Source organism: Dermacentor silvarum, chromosome 1 (genome assembly GCF_013339745.2).
Source record: "Dermacentor silvarum isolate Dsil-2018 chromosome 1, BIME_Dsil_1.4, whole genome shotgun sequence".
Lineage (NCBI taxonomy): Eukaryota > Metazoa > Arthropoda > Arachnida > Ixodida > Ixodidae > Dermacentor > Dermacentor silvarum.
The window spans coordinates 449,806,822-449,828,354 of NC_051154.1; the positions used below are offsets into that span (position 1 = coordinate 449,806,822).

A 21,533-nucleotide genomic window follows, 5' to 3' on the forward strand; every position below is an offset into this window, starting at 1 on the left:
AGTCTGGGAGAGCAGATAACGGCAGAATTTCCGGAGTTGTTCAAAGGACTCGGCTGTGTCAAACGTCCCTAAAGGATCACAATGATTTACAAAGCCAAGCCGGTAGCGGTGCCAGCAAGGCGAGTGCCACACACGAGACAGGCCCCTTTGCAAAAGGAACTGGAGCGCATGGAAGCCGAAGCCATCATTTTGAAAATGGAGGAACCGGCAGAGTGGGTGAGTCCACTGGTCATTGCTGAAAAGAAGGCAGGAGGAATTCGAATCTGCATGCATCCGCGGCGCATAAACGAGAACATCAAACGCGAACGGTACGAGCTTCCCAGAAGGGAAGACATCGAGGCAGATTTAGCAGTAGCCAGGTGGTTCAGCAAACTTGACACTAATCAGGGTTTTATCAAATACCGTTGGACGATGCGTCGTCAAAAATTTGCACGTTCAGTACCCCGTACGGGCGATACAGATTCTTCAGACTACCATTTGGTCTAAGTTCTGCTTCGGAAATATTTCAGAGAGAAATCAGTGACGCATTAGACAGGGTCCCTGGTGTGTGTGTATACATAGACGATGTGCTGGTATGGGGAACGACAAAAGCAGAGCACGAGAGACGTTTACGGGCAGCACTTACAGCAATACATTCAGCCGGTTTCATGCTCAACGCTGAGAAATGTATATTTGGCTCGCAAGAAATCAAATTTCTTGAAGACGTTATCTCGAATGAAGGAATCAAACTGGATGAAGAGCTCGTGAAGGGTGTCGCCAACATGCCAACCCCAACGTCAAATCAGGAAGTAAGAAGAATGCTAGGCGCAGTCAATTATTTCAGAAAGTACATCCCTTGTTTGTCTGAAAAAACAGCGGTGCTGCACAGTTTAATGCGTGAAAGTGCGTGTTTCGAATGGAGCAGCGTTCACCAGAAAGTGGGAAAGTATTCGCAACAAACATGATGCAGCTTCATGATAAAGGCTGGCGGCCAGTGGCGTATGCATCGCGTGCGCTCACGGAAACCGAGACAAGATACGCGCAGATTGAAAAGGAGGCGCTGGGAATCACGTTTGGGTACGAAAAATTTGGCGAGTTCATTACTGGCACAAAGATGGCAGTAGAGACTGTTCATCAGCCTCTATTGGCAATAGCCAAAAAGGAACTCTGTGAAATGCCTCCACGTCTGCAGTGATTCTTCTTGCGACTAATGCGATTTGAATTTACCTTGCACTTTGTGCCAGGAAAGCAACTGCTACTAGCCGATGCGCTATCCCGGATCCCAGCTCAAGACAACATTCGGCCAAGCGAAGATGAGGGCGTCAGCATGCATGCTGCTCAAGTCCTGGAAAGCCTCGTCAGTGACAAGTTGAAAAGAAAACTGCAGGCAGAGACGCAACAAGACGAAGAGCTGAGGCAAGTCATAACATGCCTAGAACAAGGTCAAATAATGGGTCCATTCGCTGCAGTGAAATCAGAGCCGTCGTACGTAGATGGAGTATTAATGAAGGGTTGCAAAATGGTTATTCCGAGGCAACTGCGCAGGGAAATGCTGGAACTCCTGCATGAGGGGCATCTCGGGCTCAACAAAACGAAAGCAAGAGCAAGGATTCTTATGTATTGGCCAGGAATGCAGAAACAGATCGAACAGTTCAGTGCGAAGTGCAGCATGTGCTGCCAGTTTGGATATCGCCAACCGGCTGAGCCAGTCATCAACAGCCCTGCCCCAAGTTTTCCATGGGAAAGCTTTGGAGTAGATCTGTGTGAACACTCGGGGGTTTCGTATGTGGTAGTGTATGATGCATATTCAAATTATCCGGAAGTAGAGCGTTTGACACAGACGTCGAGTGAAAGCGTCATAAGAAAACTTGAAATGATGTTTGCAAGGCACGACACACCGACGGGGGCCCGCAATTCACCTCCAGTGTGTTTCATAACTGCGCGGGTCTGTGACTTTTCACATGTGATTTCTAGTCCCAGGTTCCCGAGAGCGAATGGTCTGGCCGAAAAGGGAGTGCAGGTCGTAAAACACCTCTTGAAGAAAACGAAGCACGCCAGCGAGGCGTTCTGCGTGGTTCTCCTGAATTATCGTCTGTCTCCCCTGGAAGGCAGCGAAAGCCCGGCTGAGCTGTTGATGGGGAGGTGGCTGCATGGACGGCTGCCGGACTTCAATGTTCGACCTGCGGCAGAGGTCAAGAAGCACATGCAGAAACCCAAGGCTTCTTCCTCACTTCCAGTCTTGGACAGTGGAGACACCGTGCGCACTTTAGATGACTCTGGGTGGACAATCAAAGCCAAGTTCAAGACCGCGTCGATCCCAGGTCTTACATGCTAAGGACCGAAGAAGGCCGCACCATAAGACAAAATAGGCAGCACATCCTCAAAACACAGGAAAGGTTCATGCTGCGAGACACGGATGAGGAATATGAAGACGGTGTGCATGCGCAGGATGCAGGGCAACCAATGTCGACAGGTCCTCTATCGAGCAGTATCTTCCAGCCAGGCTCAACCAGAGCAAGCATGGTTGACCTTCCATGAGATGACGCCAGCAACCGACAATGCTATGTCATCAACCACTGTTCACCATCCGAGTGTGATGCAGGAGAAAGAACCCGAGGAAAGTGGCAACCAGGCAAATGACAAAGGTGTGGCGGGGGCGTGCAGTGATACGGGACAGAGTTCTAGAAGATCGACTCGCATCAAGCGCCCGCCATCGAAGCTGTCATACGCAAAGGACTTCGAACAAATTGTGTAGCTTATCCGAGTGTATTTAAAAAAAATTTTTTTCATGTCTATGTTGAATTTCGGCAGTTTGTTTCGGCGTCTTGTTTTGCTTATTACAGTCGGTTCACTGCAGTGCCCTAAGAAAGGATGATGCATCGTCATAGGGTCTGGCAACTCTGGCCAGAATGTGTAGTATAAAAAGCAGCACGGAATAATAAACGAGGACTTGCCTTGTCCACCCATCGCTCTCTGTCAACACACGAAACATGTTGGTCTAAATCTTCATAATAGACATAGTGCATGATGTGCCGCATAGAGAACTGTGCAAAAACAAAACAAGTGTGCTGCCGTCATGGCTTCCGAGATAGCAGTGGCATGCGCGCCTGGAGGCCACAGCCACCGTACCACTGCCTTGTCCTGAAGCACGCTGGAGACATGCCTTGCAAGCATGGTTACCCTAGCATGCTTAAAAGCAAGAGACTTTCCTCGCAGCTTCTGAAATTCGGGCGTGTCATGGTTGGACTGGATCAGGGTCACGCTTCCGTGCTTCGAAGCTATATGTGTGCCCTCCTTTTACCGCAACCAGGTTAGAAGTGTTTCATATAAGTAATGTGCTTTTGAAAATGTTCATTATATCTGGTTAGTTTCAATAGGCAGGGTCAGAAAATTGTAAATGAGGTGAAATGTGGTCGTTGTAACCAATAACTTGTTATATATGGAATCGCTACAAATGAGTTCAACCGCACATTCCACACCAATCCAAACTTCCGTCGTGTTCTGGAAAGAACATCGGAACAGGAAGGAAAGTAAACATATGCCATTTGAGAGAAATTCTGTACAATCGAGTTTCTGGTAGGACCACCAGTCCAAATTGGCCCACCCCCACTATAAACTTCCCCACACATTTTTTATGGAGCCCTATGTATCTCTATGGGTATTCTTTTTAATTTTTTTTGTTTAAATTCGTCCTTTATGCTTATAAAGCTACCAATCATCCACATTTACACTATTATGAGGATTAAACGTTTTAGCTTTGCAAATTACGCATTTTTGTGCAGATGCAAGGAATTACATTTTTGAGTGAGGGGACTGGGGTACTCGCCAAATAATGCTTATGCATTAAAAAATTTACCAACGATTACAATACTCCCTAATGCAAAATTTGAATGCAGCTCTATAGGTGTTTTCACTTCTTTATATATTGGCTGGCGTGGACAATCTGTCTCATACAGCACGTTGCAAATGGAGCGAAGTGGCACGACCAACTCGCTAATCGGCAGATCGCGAGGGGCATTGCGCTGGTGACGCATAGGAGCGATTCAGAGCAACTGCTGCAGACAGAATTCTGCTCATGCAGTACTGCTGTAGACAGAATTCCGCTCATGCAGTGCTTTGTTTTGACGTGCTCCCCGCATACCTTATTAAAATTAAATTATGGGGTTTTACGTGCCAAAACTATGATCCGATTATGAGGCACGCCGTAGTGGGGGACTCCGGAAATTTGAACCACCTGGGGTTCTTTAATGTGCACCTTAATCTAAGTACACGGGTGTTTTCGCATTTCGCCCCCATCGAAATGCGGCCGCCGTGCCGTATACCTTATCGATGTTGTCATCGGTGAAGAGACGATGCACGCTACTCTGCAGCTATCCCAAAGCGATCGTCACCGCAGAAATCCCTATACACACTAGCAGTAAAAAGCGCGCGGCACGCCGCCAGTGTTAAAGCGCAGCTGCGGCCACACGTACTGGCGGCGAGCCGCTGCAGCAGTCACGCGACAGCATGAAAATCTCGCCTCCTCTCTGTAGGTGCGAGATGTCGCATGGTTTTTTTCCCTTATTAATATTAAATTATAGGGTTTTACGTGCCAAAACTATGATCCGATTATGAGGCACGCCGTAGTGGGGGACTCCGGAAATTTGAACCACCTGGGGTTCTTTAATGTGCACCTTAATCTAAGTACACGGGTGTTTTCGCATTTCGCCCCCATCGAAATGCGGCCGCCGTGCCATATACCTTATCGATGTTGTCATCAGTGAAGAGACGATGCACGCTACTCTGCAGCTATCCCAAAGCGATCGTCACTGCAGAAATCCCTATACACACTAGCAGTAAAAAGCGCGCGGCACGCCGCCAGTGTTAAACCGCAGCTGCGGCCACACGTACTGGCGCCGAGCCACTGCGGCAGTCACGCGACAGCATGAAAATCTCGCCTCCTCTCTGTAGGTGCGAGATGTCGCATGGTTTTTTTCATCTGCCGACAGGTCGGCGCTGTGTTTATGTTCTTCGTCCTTACCGCGAGTCATGTCTTTTGAAGATGACGACGTCACTGCCCCTGATTCTAATCATGATGGTGTGCCCTGCGTTCCAAAGTCAAAGAGAATGAGGTCAGTGGCGCACCGAGGGGGGGGGGGTCGAGGGTTCTAGCCCCCTCCCCACACGTGCCGCCTGACCAGTCCAATGTGTACCTCGAGTGCTCTGTTCACATTGTCATTACAATTCAGGAGGTGGCTTGAAGTGTATGTGTATAAACCAGTTACGTTATTTCAGGGGTGCCACCGTTCGAGTTCAGGCCGTTGCTGGTCCGTCGCTCCTGATGGCACCCTTGTTGATTCGGGCTCCTAGCCCTCAATCTTTCTTTCGTTGTCAGGCTACACGTTGCATACAAGGCTCGCAACAACTCCATACGTACGCGTTTATTTACATATGTACATTTCGCCAACAGCTTGCGGAGTCGACTCCCTCTCTCTCATCAATCTCCCATCGCTCTCCCTAATAACCGGGCCGAATTCCCCGTTTTAAGACATTCGGTTCACACAAGAATTCACACCCTCCAGACCGACCCAGCACAGCCAACACGTGTAGGAAACTCCGTGACACGGGACACTTGTCCCGATCTCACACTTTCCAAACAGATACAACACGTTGAGTGGTACAACACCGAAGACACGCTAGGAAGCGATCACTGCATCCTAACTACTTTAATGTATAACGGGTCCCTAAAGAGGCCACTAACTCAGGCCAAACTGCCAGACTGAACTGCTTTCTGCAAGTCCCTGCCGCAAGCCAATACTCTTGATGACTACAGCTCTTGGGCTCAAAATCTTATGATAACACTACATAAACACAAGACTTGCATACAGACTGCGGAAGACTGCCCCCAGCAGTGGATAATCATTTACTCCATCTCAGGGAAGCTTGCCACAGTCTCACGAAACTATGGAAACAACAAAAACACAACAGAATGCTGAAAAGACGTATAACAGATCTGACCCAGCAGGCTGCCATCTCAGTTAGCCGATTCCAACTGGTTAGAGCGATGCAACACGGCAGCCCGACAGATGTCAGGGAAGAATACATGGAGGCTCTTCCGCAGCTTGATCGATCCCACTCAATCACGAGGAGAAACACAGAAACACGTACAACGTGCTTTAGACAATTTCCAGGGCACAACAACACAGCTGGCTGAGACCTTAAGGGACAAGTATCTCTGCTCCAGACAGGACCCTCAAGGTCAGAAATATCTCTATGCAGGCAGAGATAATCCAGAGATGGATCAGCCATTCCATCTCTACGACCTCAAGGCAGTCTTAGCCAAAATGGAGAGGCACTGCGCCCGGTCGGGAGATGGTCACAGTGAAACTGCTGGCCAACCTTCCCGATCGCGTGTATACGGCCTTTCTTAACTACATTAATGTGATATGGAAAGGGGAGACTCCTGTCCCCCTCGATTGGAAAACACCACTTGTCACTTTCATTCCTAAAGCAGGGAAGGAAATTAATGCGGACAACCTGAGACCTATCTCGCTCACATCGTGTGCGGGCAAACTAATGGAGGCGATGGTGCGAAATGGGCTCTCCGAATATTTGGAAAATCTAACACTTTTGCAGACACCATGTTCAGCTTCTGCCCACACAATTAGGCACAAGACATATTATTACAACTCAATCATGACATACTACAACCGGCGGAGCACACTCACAACAATGAGGTTATCCTGGCCTTAGATCTGAAGGGAGCTTTCGACAACATTAATCACAGCACTATCTTAGGACACCTGAGCGAAACCCACTGTGGCACAAACACATTCACCTATATCAAGGATTTTTTGACGGATCGAGCCGCACTCGTCAGAATTTAAGACAATAAATATGGACCTTATGAAATGGGTACTAGGGGGATGCAACAAGGCGCTGTACTTTACCCTCTACTCTTTAACCTTGCAATGGTACATCTCCCAGCCCAGCTACAGGGTATCGATGGCGTGTGGCACACGCTGTACGCCAACGATATCACCATCTGGGCTACAGAGGGAAATACAGGGCACATGGAGGAATGCCTGCAAGCAACTGCTTACGTAGTGGATCGCTACGCGGAGCACTGCGGCCTCCAGTGTGCACCAAACAAATAAGAATTTGTGCACCTTAGACCATTGGCTAAGGACACTACACAAATACGCCTCTCTTTGGCTGGTGGCCCATACACGAGGCCAAGGAGATCTGAATTCTCGGACTTTTTTTATTCACAATCAAAGAGTGGACACAACACTAGAAAAGCTCCGCAAGGTTGGGGACCAAGTGGGCCGAATTGCCCGACATGTCTCCAACAAGAGAGGGGGATTACGAAGCAAGGACGCTGTGCAGCCAGCTTATATGCATTCATAATCAGACGAATTCTATATTCGGTTCCCTAACTCCATCTGCGGAAGCATGATGAAGATAAAGTCGAGGTTATCTTCCGCAAAGTGATGAAGAGGGCCCTTGACCTCCCTGTCACAACTTCCAACGTGAGACTTCTTGCTTTGGGAGTGGTGTACACCTTTCAGGAGCTAAAGGAAGCCCACCTCATCAACCAATATACACATCTAGCTCAAAGTCGGGACCGCATTTGCTGGACCGGCTCTACTTGAAACATGACTCATAATCAGGAGCGGGCCCAAGTGTCCAAACTCTGGAGACGCGCCATCAGAGTTTGACCCTCTCACAAAGATGGATAGGGAAGACCATAGTGGTCATCGCTAGGTGAGAGCGGACGCCTTGCAACGCCACTATGGCAACAAACACGGAGTCTTCTACGTGCATGTGGCCAGTCCATGTCCTGGGGGGTGGTATACGGCAGCAGTCATCCACGAGGAAGAGCAAGATGGGCTCACTTTCAAAGCCCCAGACTCAATTCAAGCTGAAGTACCTATCGCCCTAGCTGCCTCTGATTCCCGATCTCAATATATCATAACCGACTCGCATGGGGCTTGTCGAAAATATGAAGCTGGTTGGGTCACCCCGCTAGTGGAACAAATATTGCAGAATTATAGCAATGGAGGATATCGATCCTACCCCCCTGTTGCCTAGTCTAGTCTCCAGGCCCCCAGGGCCTAATAGGGAATGAAGCTGCGAACACGGCGGCCCGAGCACTCATCCACCAGGCATCCCACTTAGAACCTGAGTACCTGGAACCCGAAGGTGGCTATTTCAAAGACATCAAGACCTATTACAAGGACAGGCACCGCCAATACCCAACTCCTGCAAGGGGGCTGGGCAAGGCTGATGAACGCAACTTGTTCCGACTTTTCACTAACACTTTATTGTGGCCGGCAATCTTAAAACCTTTTGATTCTTCCTTCACTGGCAAGTGCCAATACTGTGGGGAGGTGGCTGGCACCTACCACATGGTTTGGGCTTGCCAGCTCAACTCGGCTCTTCCCCCAACCCTAACCCAACGTGAGAGGTGTGGGAGGCGGCCCTGCATGGTTGCTCAGACCCTAAGGCCCAAAAGGCCTTGGTTCGGAGGGCTAAGCTGGCGGCTGGTAACAATGGGGTCCCGGAATTGCGAAGCCCCCTGAGGGCTCCACCTCTCTTGTTTTTAATAAAGGCTTTCAAGCAAGCAAGCCGCATGGCCGGCTGTTGCTGTTACTTCTGTGCGTGTCAACGAACAACAGAGGTCAGCCACCGACCCAAAGGGGTGCATGTATCTTGTGTGCGTGCGTGTCTCTAACAGCGGGGAGTGGGGGATTCACCCTTTCTCTCGCCATTGATTAAAAAGGGCGTGGGCAAGACCTTTGTGAGGTGTCATGAAACAATTGGGTGAACGTGATTGGGTCGTCATCAATATCTGCCGTTCCCCGACCCAGGGGACTAAAGAAAGGAGACACTATTTAAACCAAGGTGGTTTGAAAAGTTTTTTTATTCTCCTTGATTTAAATGCAGGTTTTAGCCCCTGCTAATCAGTCTAGAAGCTGGGCCGATAATCTGCGGAGAAACAGTTGAGCTGCTAGTGCCATCCAGTATCGCCTGGGCCGCCTAGCCACGTCGGAAATCCGAGTGGCTAGTTGACAAAAGAGACAAACCAACCAACATTTGCAACGAAGCTCACTGTAGTTTCCCTCAAGGTAGCTCAACTTGCTCGAGGGAAGTCCTCAGATCTAGACTCCCGGGAAATGCTGCTCAGCAATCGCATCCACCTCAACAAGATCGGCTTGCCAGCGTTATTCGGGAAAGCTCTGCGTGCCGACTTTACGGTTTATGGACTTGCTGCTGCTGCCCAGCCACACGTATGCCATCGTTTGTTTTGAACTTTGTTTTAGTGAAGCACTGTTAAGTGTATTCTTATGTATTCAATGTGCGCCCTGCCTAATTTTTATATCCACTGTTATATCCACCATCGATAGCGGGCAGCCATTTTTTCGTTCTTTGACGATCGCGAAACTTCGAAGCGCGTTTAAAGATCACCGCCTCGTGGGGAAAAAAAATACCAAAAAACAGCTGCTTAGAAAACTAAAATATAGTTTTCCTCCTTCACGTCCGATAGCACAGTATGTCCGTGAGCGGTGCAGAAGGTCTTGAAAGCGGCATTTGAAACCATCGATAGAGGGCTAACCTTGGCCAAAGGGCACGGTACGTAAAAAGTTAAGGAGAGAGAAGAGCATGCGTGCACCATGCACAATGCTCGGGAGAGGGAAGAGAAAATGAGAGCAATAGAGAAAGAACTTGCAGCAGCACCGAGGCAATGCGCAGAGCTGATGCCGACTCCGTCCGCGTTGCCTAGCTGCTGTTGCGTCTCGAATCGGCCGGGCGCATTCTTTGATTGTTTCCCATCGAGGGAGGCCCTTTCATGAGTGTCGCCCAGACGGCGACAGTGCCAGACACCGACGAGACGGGCAAACAGGCGCCCCAACTCGGCAGTGCCCATTCTTTGGGTGCTTTCCCTGATGCCACCCCTTTCAGCAGTGTCGCCCAGACGGCGACAGTGCCCGACACCGGCAGTGACGCGATGACAAAGAAGCTCACTTAGAAGCGACCGACCACAACCGCCACCCTTCGTTAGACACAGGGATTAGTGTGAACGCCATTCTCCCGACCCTGGCAAGATGACTGTTGGAGGGCAAGAAACAAGTCACCAACTTTCGTGGAAGGAGTGTCAACCCCCGGTTTCCAGATTGCCTCATCCTTGCTTCGAAAGTGCAACATTAGAGGCGGAGTTCAGCGAACAAGACGGCCCGTCTGATTGGCCGCATCAAGGTCATCTGATTCCCTAGTCAGGTCAACTAGGGAAGACCGATGTTTTATAAGGAGACACCCTGAGTGCAGTGGTGTGCCCTGACGTGTTCTGATATGTGCTCAGACATGTAGTGAGCTGAGACTTTCAAAGTGCTCTCCCATAGAGTGGCTTCCATATTTGGAGCCACTGTAAATATGTAGAATAAACCCTTTTTTCTATCGCTCTTACTCCCGGACGTACTCATCCCTTTGGCTGAAGAATCACCGGCCTAAACGCTACCCGTTCCCAACACTGCGCATGCGCCCAAGCAGTAGCGAGGACGTCACCTCACGTTGCCTAGTAACTGCCAGCACATGTGCACGCTCGCTTCGCCCGACACAGACACGGCTCCGCCGAGCACCTGCCAGCTGCGCGCTACTGCACATGCGCAGTGACGTCCTCCCGGCATGTCATCCGCTATGCGCCGCCTGTACACTGTGCATAGCTTTCGCCCAGTGCCCATGCGCTTGGCCTCGGAATTTGCCATAAAAGGGGCAGCCTAGTCATGTCAACTTTCGCTAGTTATCGAGCGGCTAGCCTCCAATGCGTTCGGCGTCGACAGGCAACAGCGTTCTTGGCACTGTGCCAACCTTGGTTCGCCTGCCTGCATTTGGGGCATGCCAGGAACGCTGTCGCTCGTTGGCGCCGATGTGTCCAGCGTTAGTCACGCGAAGTGTCGCGAAAAGAAAGGTACCTCCGAAAATGATCGCTCGAGAATGCCTTCCCTACCTGCGTAGTTAAGTTAAACCAAGTTAAGACCTAGCAGCAACCAAGTTATTACCTAGCAGTAGCAGCCAGAAAGACTTGAGGATCGACAGTTTCGCTGTGCCTAAGCTTTACACGACCGAGTGCAAACTTGCCCTTTTATTCAAGGGGATTTTGCAGCTCTTTAATATACACAATGATTCGTTTATGTGGGTGCGACATATCCGGGTTCGACTTATTTCTTTGTCAGCGCACACTATTGACCCTTTTCACGGAGCAGTTTGTTCTCAAGAAACGAGATGGCGCTTTCGGCGGCATGCCATACGTTGCCTCAGCGAAAGCGCACGAATACAAAATCGTCACCGCTTCTGGCCTGTTTCTATGCCATCAGCTGTCAGAAATGCAACTGGGTTTTCGCTCACGCACAGTGCTCCATTCATGCTGCAAAATGTGGAGCGGTGGATTGAAGACGTGCAGTAGTTCGCTGCAAAAATAGTGACTGGCATATTAAGGAATAGAATGAATATGTGTGACCAAGTTCACGGACCCTTGCTATATACGGACAGCCTCTGTTGCCAGCCCTTCTCAATGTACGACTTTCCGAGTGAATAAAAAAAATTCACTTATCCGGCAGCGTTCTATCGCTAACCTCCGAAGAAAAGAGTTCCAATCCTGGGACTTCAACAAGAGCTTGTTAAACAATGACAAAGGGAGTAGCGCCGCTTCCTGGTATAGTAAGTTTCGAGCACAAAACCATAAAGCGGTAACACTTTTGAGATGCCTTGTAGCCTTCAGAGAGGCACGCCTTGAGATTGTGCCAGAGACATTGCGGAGCTCAATGGGTGCCTCAGTCGCGTCACGGCTCTTGGCTTCACTGTTTTTGGTAGATGCGCAAGGTTGTGCAGACATGTAAACTGTGTTGTCAACCTACCATTGTGCTGGCAAAGCGTCTTGCGACCAACCATATGCTTCTAGTTGTAGCACTAAATGGGCCACAGACTAGTGGCAGGAGTTGTGAAAGGATGCCTTGCAGCCTGGAGAGAGGCACGCCTTCGTCAGCTCGCAAAGCATTGTCGAGGTGCGCCAACATATAGCGCAGCGCCGTGTCCTGATCTTGCTTGGACATACCAGCTGCCAGAATGTTCAGGGTGGGCACTGCAGCAGGAATTTTTTACAATCATGCAACCTATACCAACAGTAAAGGATATGCATCCAAATAATACACTTGGTAGTATATTCTTTAAAGGTTTCATTACCTTGAGCTGTCATTATTACAGTCAAAAGAATTGATTGAGTGGTTGAGACTTAAAAGGAGTACTGCAAAAACCTGTCTCGCATTAAAAAAAATTGTTTTATTAGTAGTTGTCGGCAAAATTGTAGTATATGAGGCCTGGATTTACAAGAAGCCATAAATTATACCAACTTTTAATGCAATTAATTTAAAGTGCAAGCCAAATGGAGCACTCCTTCTCGGCGTAGGGTGTGTTTACAAGGGTTCCTTCCTATACAAAAAATGAGGGGGTGCGATCATGCGAACTGACTGGTGTACGGGTAGGTGTGGATATCGAAGCAGCGCTTCATCATCTCATCAAAAGCTTTGCATGACGTGCTAATAAAGGAGAAAAGGTGACGGTACATACTGAGACAAGCAACAGCATAGGACCGGACCAAGCTCCCAGTGCCATATGTGGAGAAGCACGGAGTAAAAGCAGAGACAATGGCAGATGCGCTCATCTAGCTTGCGATGACCAATTGTATACCAGACGGACCAGCAAATGCGTCGGCAGTTTGCGACCTTCTTCGTCCCTTTGATTTTGTGGCCGTGTAAAGGTACCCTCGTAACCGCACCCTAGCTATCTCAAGAAGACAAGCTGCATTTGGCGAAAGCAAGGATGGATGGATAGTTAGGCTAGTCGCGTATTTCATTATAGAAAAAAAAATCTATAGAGTGCAGCAACAACAAACAAATATGATGACAATCTTTTGTCAAATAAACATGATTGATTGATTGTGTATCACCGTTCCTACGCTTTTTTTCACCCCTGCATTTACCGCATGTTTTGAACTCATTGCACCAAAGTACAAAACTAATTATATGTCGTACGTTGAAGGAAATATAGAACCATGCTGTTGCTACTTGACCAGCAATTATCGAATAAAGCAATAAATAGTACTGCTATAAAGTTTAAAAAGGCGAATTATAGTGCTTCAAACAGCCTTTTCATCCATTTCTTCTTGTCGTTACAACTTTCAAAACAATTGAAAGCAAAATGCAAAGCATAGTAGTCGCAATATGTTGCATTTATAGCGGAGAACCAAAGGGGGAATGGAAAAGCCACTGGCATTGCAACTTCCTCACTTTTCTGTGGACACCTGAAGTGTCTAGTAGTGTGAAAAAAAGTGCAGTGTAAAAAATAGAGAGAGAGGCAAGTTAACATAGAATTAATTTTGTAAAAAAAATAGGGGTACAGCCGTAAATGAAAAAAAGGAAAATCACTGCTAGGACAGTATAACAACTAATAAAGTATTAAGCAACGAAAATACCAATAAAGTTTGGCTTACTGCCTATATCAAAAGAAGAAAGCACTCGATCTGCACAAAGTACTTCATTTACTCCATTCTAAAGCACAGATTTTTTTTCAGCAAAATTAGCTATAGCATAAGTGTTGAAATCAAGCACGAACAAAAACTGCATTGGGTGGTTCCCAAATCTCGCACCCTCAATCTCAAATTCCACCTCGGACAGCGTTGACGAAACACACCTGGGGCAAAGACGAAATTTTTTTTTAGTGCAAATAAATCGCTACTGCTCTCTCACCATGAAAGTCTATCGTGAGGGAACAGTACAAGGGTATTACATTTTGAGCTTTTTTAGTATATGAAAATCTGTGTGCACGTTAAAATCAGGAGCACACTACGTCTTTAATTCCAGTCTTAAAACTAAGGTGCATATTATAATCAAAGGCTCGTTAGAATTGAGTAAATATGGTAATTTCTCTCTCAACTCTACGTGTGGCCAACAAAGAGGTGTGCTTAATGCACTGCAATAATCAAAGCAAATGAACTAATGAATACGAGGTAATAAATGTGTTTAGATGCTTTAAAGTGAGCAAGAGTGAGGACATAGATGGTTTAAAACTACAGCCTATAAATTTTGTTATCGACCTACTCAGTCCATACTTAACACACATATATAATCTCTCTTTAAGCACCGGTACCTTTCCACAGCGTATGAAGACTGCCAAGATAACTGTAATACATAAGAAAGGTGAGAAAAATAATTTGAGTAACTATAGGCCGTTTTCTATATTGCCAATACTCTCAAAGTGGCTGGAGAAAATTTTATTTACTAGATTGTCAAAATTTTTTGAAGAACACTCAGTTATAATGCCATCACAGTATGGATTTAGACCTGGTCTTTCGACACAAAGCGCGTTACTATATCAAAAAGAACTAATCCTAAACAATATCGAGGCAAAAAGAATAACTTTAGGAATTTACGTAGATTTTTCTAAGGCCTTCGATACCATAAATCATGCAACGTTACTACAAAAATTGAATTTCTACGGAATTCATGGTGTTGTACTAGAATTAATTAAAAGCTACTTGACCAATAGATACCAAAGTGTGTCCATAAACAAAGAACTGTCGGCGCTAGAAAAAATTAGATATGGTGTACCTCAGGGCAGCATACTCGGTCCAATTCTGTTTATTATTTTCATAAATGATATTGTAAGTATCGATACCTCAGCACAATACGTAATTTACGCAGACGATACGAGTTTATTTTTTACAGGAACGAATGCCGACACCATCACAGCATCAGCAAATTACACATTAAACAGACTACACACTTGGACAGTCAAGAATTCACTCAGTATTAACTGTGCTAAAACAAAAGCTGTTCTTTTTGGGGCCAAATCTACATCATGCAAAATGCTTAATTCCCTAAGTATAAATAATCTTAGAATAGAAATTTCGTCGTCTGCAAAGACAATGGGAGTTGTGTTTCACTAGTATATGTCCTGGGAACACCACACAGACTACATAAGAAATAAACTCAGTAAAACCGTAGGTATCCTGCGAAAATGTCAGCGCATACTGCCAGTGCCACAAAAGCTTATGTTATATAACGCTCTTTTCTCTCCTCATCTGCGTTACTGCCATCTAGTTTGGGCTACTGGTACCAAGAACTTGTTGCACAATTTAATTACATTGCAAAAAAATGCCTTGCATTGCATTGCAGGTTTGTCGTACACTGCGCACACGTCCGAATTATTTGCTAAGTTCAATGTTTTAAAAGTTACAACCCTATACGAATATCACCTCTTGACAGCTTTTAGGTCCGAATTAATTCAGAAAGGCAGCCACATTCGCACTTTAGCAAATTTAACTCTTAATCCCTCCTCACGCTTAACCAGACACACCAACCATTGGTATATCCCCCGGCCACGAACAAATTATGGACTGCAACTATTACAGTATTGTCTTCCGAGCACACTAAATAAGTTTAAACTAACAGATGAAGGTTTACGCACGTTATCGAAAAGTGCTATTTTAACTATGATATCCTGAATTTTTTTGTGCTTTAAACATGAAAATTGTTTTGAGTTAGTCTGTATGAGCTTGAAGAAAAAAAAACATTGCTTGAAATTGTTCTCTGTGAGCTTGTTTCCGTTCCATTGCTGTCGTAAGCAGAGGGTGGCAGGGCTAGTCAATCTGCTAAAAAGCTGCTTTTTTCCCACTATCCTCACCATTTATGTACATTTTTGTCTGTATTGATGTGCCATAATGGTGAAATAACGCAAATATCAAAAATATCAAAAAATTCACGATACATCCATTTTACACACAGTCATATTACACACATATGGGAGCCACAGGGAGCATAAATATCCGATGATCATGTAGGACCTCATGACAAATTAGATGAGACAGCATTCATAACCTTCTGCTACAAATTGGGGTACATCTGAGTGAAAAGCCCTAAAGGTCGCCTGATGCGATTTGGAGGCTTTCACACGGGGAAACTATACATAACATCACAAATACTTCTGAAGCAAACACTTCCTATGATCCTAAACGAATCCAATGGGGATTAGGTATGATAATTGCAGAGTGCCAATTCAAGTTTATATTACAGCTACCCTACTTCGCGGGATCAAATCCCGGCCACAGCGGCCGCATTTCTATGGGAGCGAAATGCGAAAACACCCGCGTAATTATATTTAGGTGCACGACGTTGAAGAACCCCAGGTCAACGCCTCCTATAAAGACTTTATTTATAGGAGGCGTTGCCCAGGTGCTCCAAATTATTCCGGTGTCTCCCACTACGGCGTGTCTCAATCAGATCGTGGTTTTGGCACGTAAATACCCCATAATTAACTTTTATTTACAGCTGAATGCACGCGTGTACTCGTTTTTTCCCCCCAGAAAATCTGCATCTAAATGCGATAACTGTTTTGCGTGTGTGCAAAGCGCGATCGAATTTCTCAATAGCAATGGCTCGAGTTTGCGCAAAGGACCCGATCGAGACCGAGATAATGAATACCGATTGTGCTCGATCGCGATCAATCGAGCATCAAAAAAGAAAATATAATATTTGGGTCTCCAGATTTTTCTCTCGCATGCGCGCACGGGTCGGGCAAGTACGAGAAAGGGCAAAAGAAATATTGGGACATTTTTACCCCAACGCGGTGAAGATTTAGCGGCACACGTCTTGGACTGCCTTCCAAAACCCTTCCGAGCATTGATGCCACGTCTATGAGCGACTAAAACGTTTCGCGAACGTGACTTAACAGCGAACGCACACAGGCGCCATAAGTCGCACATATTCGCCGGTAGTTCATACGCGATCGCGAACGAACTGATTAACGCCATCGAGATATATAAATTTAAGGCAAAGGCGATCATCTGGATCATACTTCAGCGTGGCGATCGATCACTGCTCCCATAAAACAAAGTGTTGCGCTAATAGCAGAAGTTCCTGGTTCATTAAGTTCATGGAGAGGTTAAAAAAACGCATAACACTCACAGCTGCACCACCGTACGCACGCGAGTCGTGTGAAATAAAGAGCAGCCTACCAAATAAGACGATCGACAGCTTCTTTCGGCGGTGCACACAGCCCTGGAATGACTGCGTTCGAAAACTCCGGCTCTACTATATGGCCTGGCTACCATAGAATCAAGTGTTGCGCTAATAGCAGAACTTCTTGATGAAGTTCATGGAGGGATAAAAAAAAACGCATACCGCTGACAGCTGCACCACCTGTAAATACGCAAGTCGCGTGATATCAAAGAGAAGCTTACCAATGAAGAGTTGACTGCTGCTCTCGGCTGTGCACACAGCTCTGAAATGGTGGCGTTCGAACACTACACACTACGGCTCTACTACGGCCCACCATAGACCAAAGAACCTTGGGCCCACTACGGTTACGCATAGAGAAAGAAAAAAAAGTTAAAGAGTGGAGACTCCCATAGACCCCGGCGGCCCAATCGACTCTAGCGCACCTGGTGGTTGGTGAGAGCAACTGGCCTGCGCTTCCCGTTTCGGTTTCACTGGCGCGAATTTTGGATTACTGTGCGCAACCGACGTTTGGCTATGGCGAAAGTTAATGATTTCAGACCACTTTTCTCCGCCCAAATAGCAATGCTATTGTTTGTCGTTTTGATTTAGCGATTCCCTATTTGTTTTAGCTCAAAACTGTGCGTGCGAATTGAGGTCATGACGTAATCTTTATTTCGACTAAGTTATAATAGAAAGATATGCAGGTAATCATAATTCACTACGGCTTTATTCATCGCGCTTTTCTTTTGGAACAAGCGGTCAATCTATATATCAATCAAAGAGACAGAGTACCCGCAATGTTTTTATTCCAAGGCAAGGTAGAGGCTGAGCATATAAAAAGCACAAAATGAGAAGAACATCGCACAGAAATGCAAAGTAGACAACAAATGCATCTAGACTTACAAATAAATTCTAACAAATAGAGTGAGAACACAGACAACGCACACATCGCTAGAGTTGGCGGTAGCCGACAAGCTGGTGAAGAATGACGCACTGGGCAAGTGGGTAAGGATCTATATGGATCTATGGCAAAAACTCAGCGCACAAAGTTGATAAAGAAGGAAGAAGTGACATATACACAGCAATAAAGTCCCGAGTCACGACTCGGGTTAACAGAAGTAATGCACAGAAAAGAAAAAGCGTACAGAAACCACACGACACAATATATCAGAAAAGCAAAAATACAGTGTGTTGGCTGTTCTTAAGAGCAACTTGCCCAAAATGAGAAAAAAAAGCGAACTTGATGCTTCAACGTTGCCTGTTCGTCCTCGGAAAGGTAGGGCAGCTTGCCCACAATGTGAAAGACAGACTTTATGCTACAACACTTGCAGACCTGTTGCCTCTTCTTATGTGTCGCTCTCATCAAAAACTTAGAGCCCAAGTTACTTGCGTCTGGGCGTTGCTGTGACGCTTCCAAGTTGAAATAGATGGTAGTCATCACTTATCCAAAATTGTGGACCTTAATTGGTGCTACAAAGCGGTATCAGAGGGCTAACAGCCGAAGAAAACCACTTTCGCTCATTATTTTTCAAAAAGGCTGCACACAGTGCATTATCACTGTCATTGTTTTTCACAAAGGCTGTACACAGTGCGTTATCACTGTCATCATTTTTTACAAAGGCTGTACATATTGCGTTATCACTCTCATTGTTTTTCACAAAGGCTGTACATAGTGCATTATCACTGTCATTGTTTTTCACAAAGGCTGTACACAGTGCGTTATCACTCATTTTTTTACAAAGGCTGTACATAGTGCCTTATCACTGTCATTGTTTTTCACAAAGGCTGTACATAGTGCATTATCACGGTCATTGTTTTTCACAAAGGCTGTACAGTGCATTGTCACTGTCATCATTTTTTTACAAAGGCTGTACATAGTGCCTTATCACTGTCATTATTTTTCACAAAGGCTGTACACAGTGCGTTAACACTGTCATTATTTTTCACAAAGGCTGTACACAGTGCGCTATGACTCACAAGCTATGATAATAAAGGGGCAGAGTCCGCAACCCCATCAACAGCTGCAGTTTTGGACAATCTTATGAAAAGTTTTGATGGGCGTGGTGTGGAGGTTGACGAGAAGCTAATATACGAAAGGCATGAAAATGTGAACCATGCCCACTTCATACTGTGTTCCTTACCCGCTTGAATATATTTCAACACGCGCTTTTGCTATCGTTATATTACTTGAGCTGGAGAGATAAAGTGCACATAGTGACCGACGACCCACACTAACGTGCTGAGTTCGCCCGCATATGCTACAAAAATACAGAGAGGCTACCAAGCATAATTTCTTTTTAAGGTCATACTCTTCATAGTGGGTAAACAAAAGAATGGACATAACGAAGGAGTGGTTAGTCCCGTTGAACTTGATAGAGGGCCATAATGAGGTCTGATGTAACGAAGTAATGACTATAACAAAGCTATTGCAGGATTCGGTTCAACTTGAATGCTTTTGTGTAAAGCAGCCGCTAATTGCTAAGCTTTGAACTTGTCAAGCTGTATACCTGAAATTGAAGACTGGAACCTAACCCTATCTAAGTTTCGGTTCACAAAACGCACATGCCAACATAAACGAACCCGGCAAAACATTTTCAGAAACTTCTCGCGACACCCAGCAGAGCAGAAATGAAAATCGCCAACACTTGAGAGATGGTGATACAAAACATCAGACACTTTCAGGTGATGTGCAGTGGCCTCAATAATGGCAAGAAAGTGACATTCAAGTTGTTGTACGTATTCAAAAGCTGCTTCCGATGGCACAGTTAGATTTCCGAAAAGTTTGCTGGGGACGTGGTATGCTTTGAGCATTGTGAAATACTGATGGGTCCCCTTTAGTGTCTCGCTGTCGTCTATCAATATCTGTGGGCAACTGCAAGTATCACGTGCATTCCGAAGAAAGTATTTGATGAGAAAACCAGCTACATAATATGTAGCGGAGTCATCAATAATATGGGAGTGAATGTTGGTCGCAAGTTCAGTGAGATCGTCTAGAGCGGGAAAGTCGTCAGGCTGTGGCTGTGCACACTCCTCATTATCCACAAGAGACGCACTAGCGAGGGAGAATGGCGAGAGCTCCTGAAGGAGGTCACATTCATCATCCTCGACATTTCCGTATTCTGACAGTTTGAAGAGTTTTCTTATGCAGATGTGCTTCAGGCCACAAATAAATTGTGCTACATTGGGGTTGGTGTTGCAACCTTGCTTTTGCCTTATGTGGCCAAATATGTTCTCCAGAGGATCCTGTTGAAGTCTGTGTGTTAGCAGGTATTCAAAATTGTAATTTTTGGAGAGGTCGTCCCACAGTTGACAAATAGCCTGAATTGTGATTTGCCAACCAACGACGGTTTGTGGTTGACGTCTGCCATCAAACGTCCATGATGCAATCCAGGGAGGCTGGCCTCGAAGGAAGTCAATCAGCTCTGAATCCTCTTTCACGATTGCATGCCGGAGCTTTTGCGAAGTTTTCTTTTTACTCGAGCTGTTCAAGGCATCGAAAATCCTGTCCGTATGATCACAAAATTGTGCTGTAGTGATGGCCGAGGCAGGCAGCACTTTCGCATACACCAATGCCTTGATAGCAATCGAAACTGATGCACTGAGGACCTGCGTTGCTCTGCTGACCTTCATATTAGAAAAAGGTTTCTGATGAATGTGCCTTTCAGTCAACTTTGGAGCCAATCGCAACCGCAACTCATGTGAGGATTGGTAAAGGCTTACAATGTGAGACCAGTCAACGATGTCATCCCCAATATATAACTTGTGTGCTTGCACATTATTGCGCGTTGTTTTAATTAAATGTGGAACATCAAAGATGAAATATACCCGCTCACCATTAACTTCAAAAAAAGGCTTTGCTACAGTCACTCTTAGTTGGTTAGCGAGACTTACATTTGAACTGCCCTGGTCACAAATGACTGCTTTCACTGCAATGTTAATGCTCCTAAGCTCCACAATGAGTGACACCAGCAGGTTATGCATAACAGATGATGGTGTTGATGTGTGCCCTATAGTAAAAGCAACCGGTTGAACCCACTTTTTCAAAACACCAACAAGAAGAACTACCATTGCTCGATCAGCAATGGTTGAAGTGCGATCAGTGCCATCATCTGTAAAACCCTGGACAATGTCCCGTGCAGCATCATAACACAAATTCATTTTGAGTGCTATTTCATCGAAAACTAAAGCACACACTCGGTCCCGTTCATTCCAAGCTTGAGTATTTGTTGCAATGGAAGAAATGATTCCTGGAATTGTGCCTGGAGTCATCTTTACATTGGCTAGCCACCTCCTTAATGAACGCCGGGAGGGCAAAGAAAAATATGGAGCCAGAAATCGGTATGCTCGCGGACCACGGAAGTTTAAGTGAAGAGCAAATTTCTTGAACCACACGGGAAACCGCTTGCCCTTGCCTTTGGGCCTCAAGCGAACATGTGCAGAAAGAAGTTTAAAAACCTCCTCGGTGACGTGCGGTCGGATAATGCCAAGGGCCTTTGAAGTCGATGACGGTGCTCGGTGAGGCTG

The 21,533-nt window shown here is 46.1% G+C and overlaps 1 protein-coding gene across 1 annotated transcript in view; it reads right to left on the bottom strand.

Moving 5' to 3' along the window:
* The window catches only part of LOC119437758 (uncharacterized), a 112,311-nt gene that overhangs the window by 7,780 nt on the left and 82,998 nt on the right, over nt 1-21,533 (bottom strand). The window contains exon 2 of the mRNA XM_049660848.1: nt 11,874-12,097. Within this exon, the coding sequence (XP_049516805.1) occupies nt 11,874-12,068 (195 nt within the window). The 5' untranslated portion in view covers nt 12,069-12,097. The remainder of the gene's footprint in view (nt 1-11,873; nt 12,098-21,533) is intronic.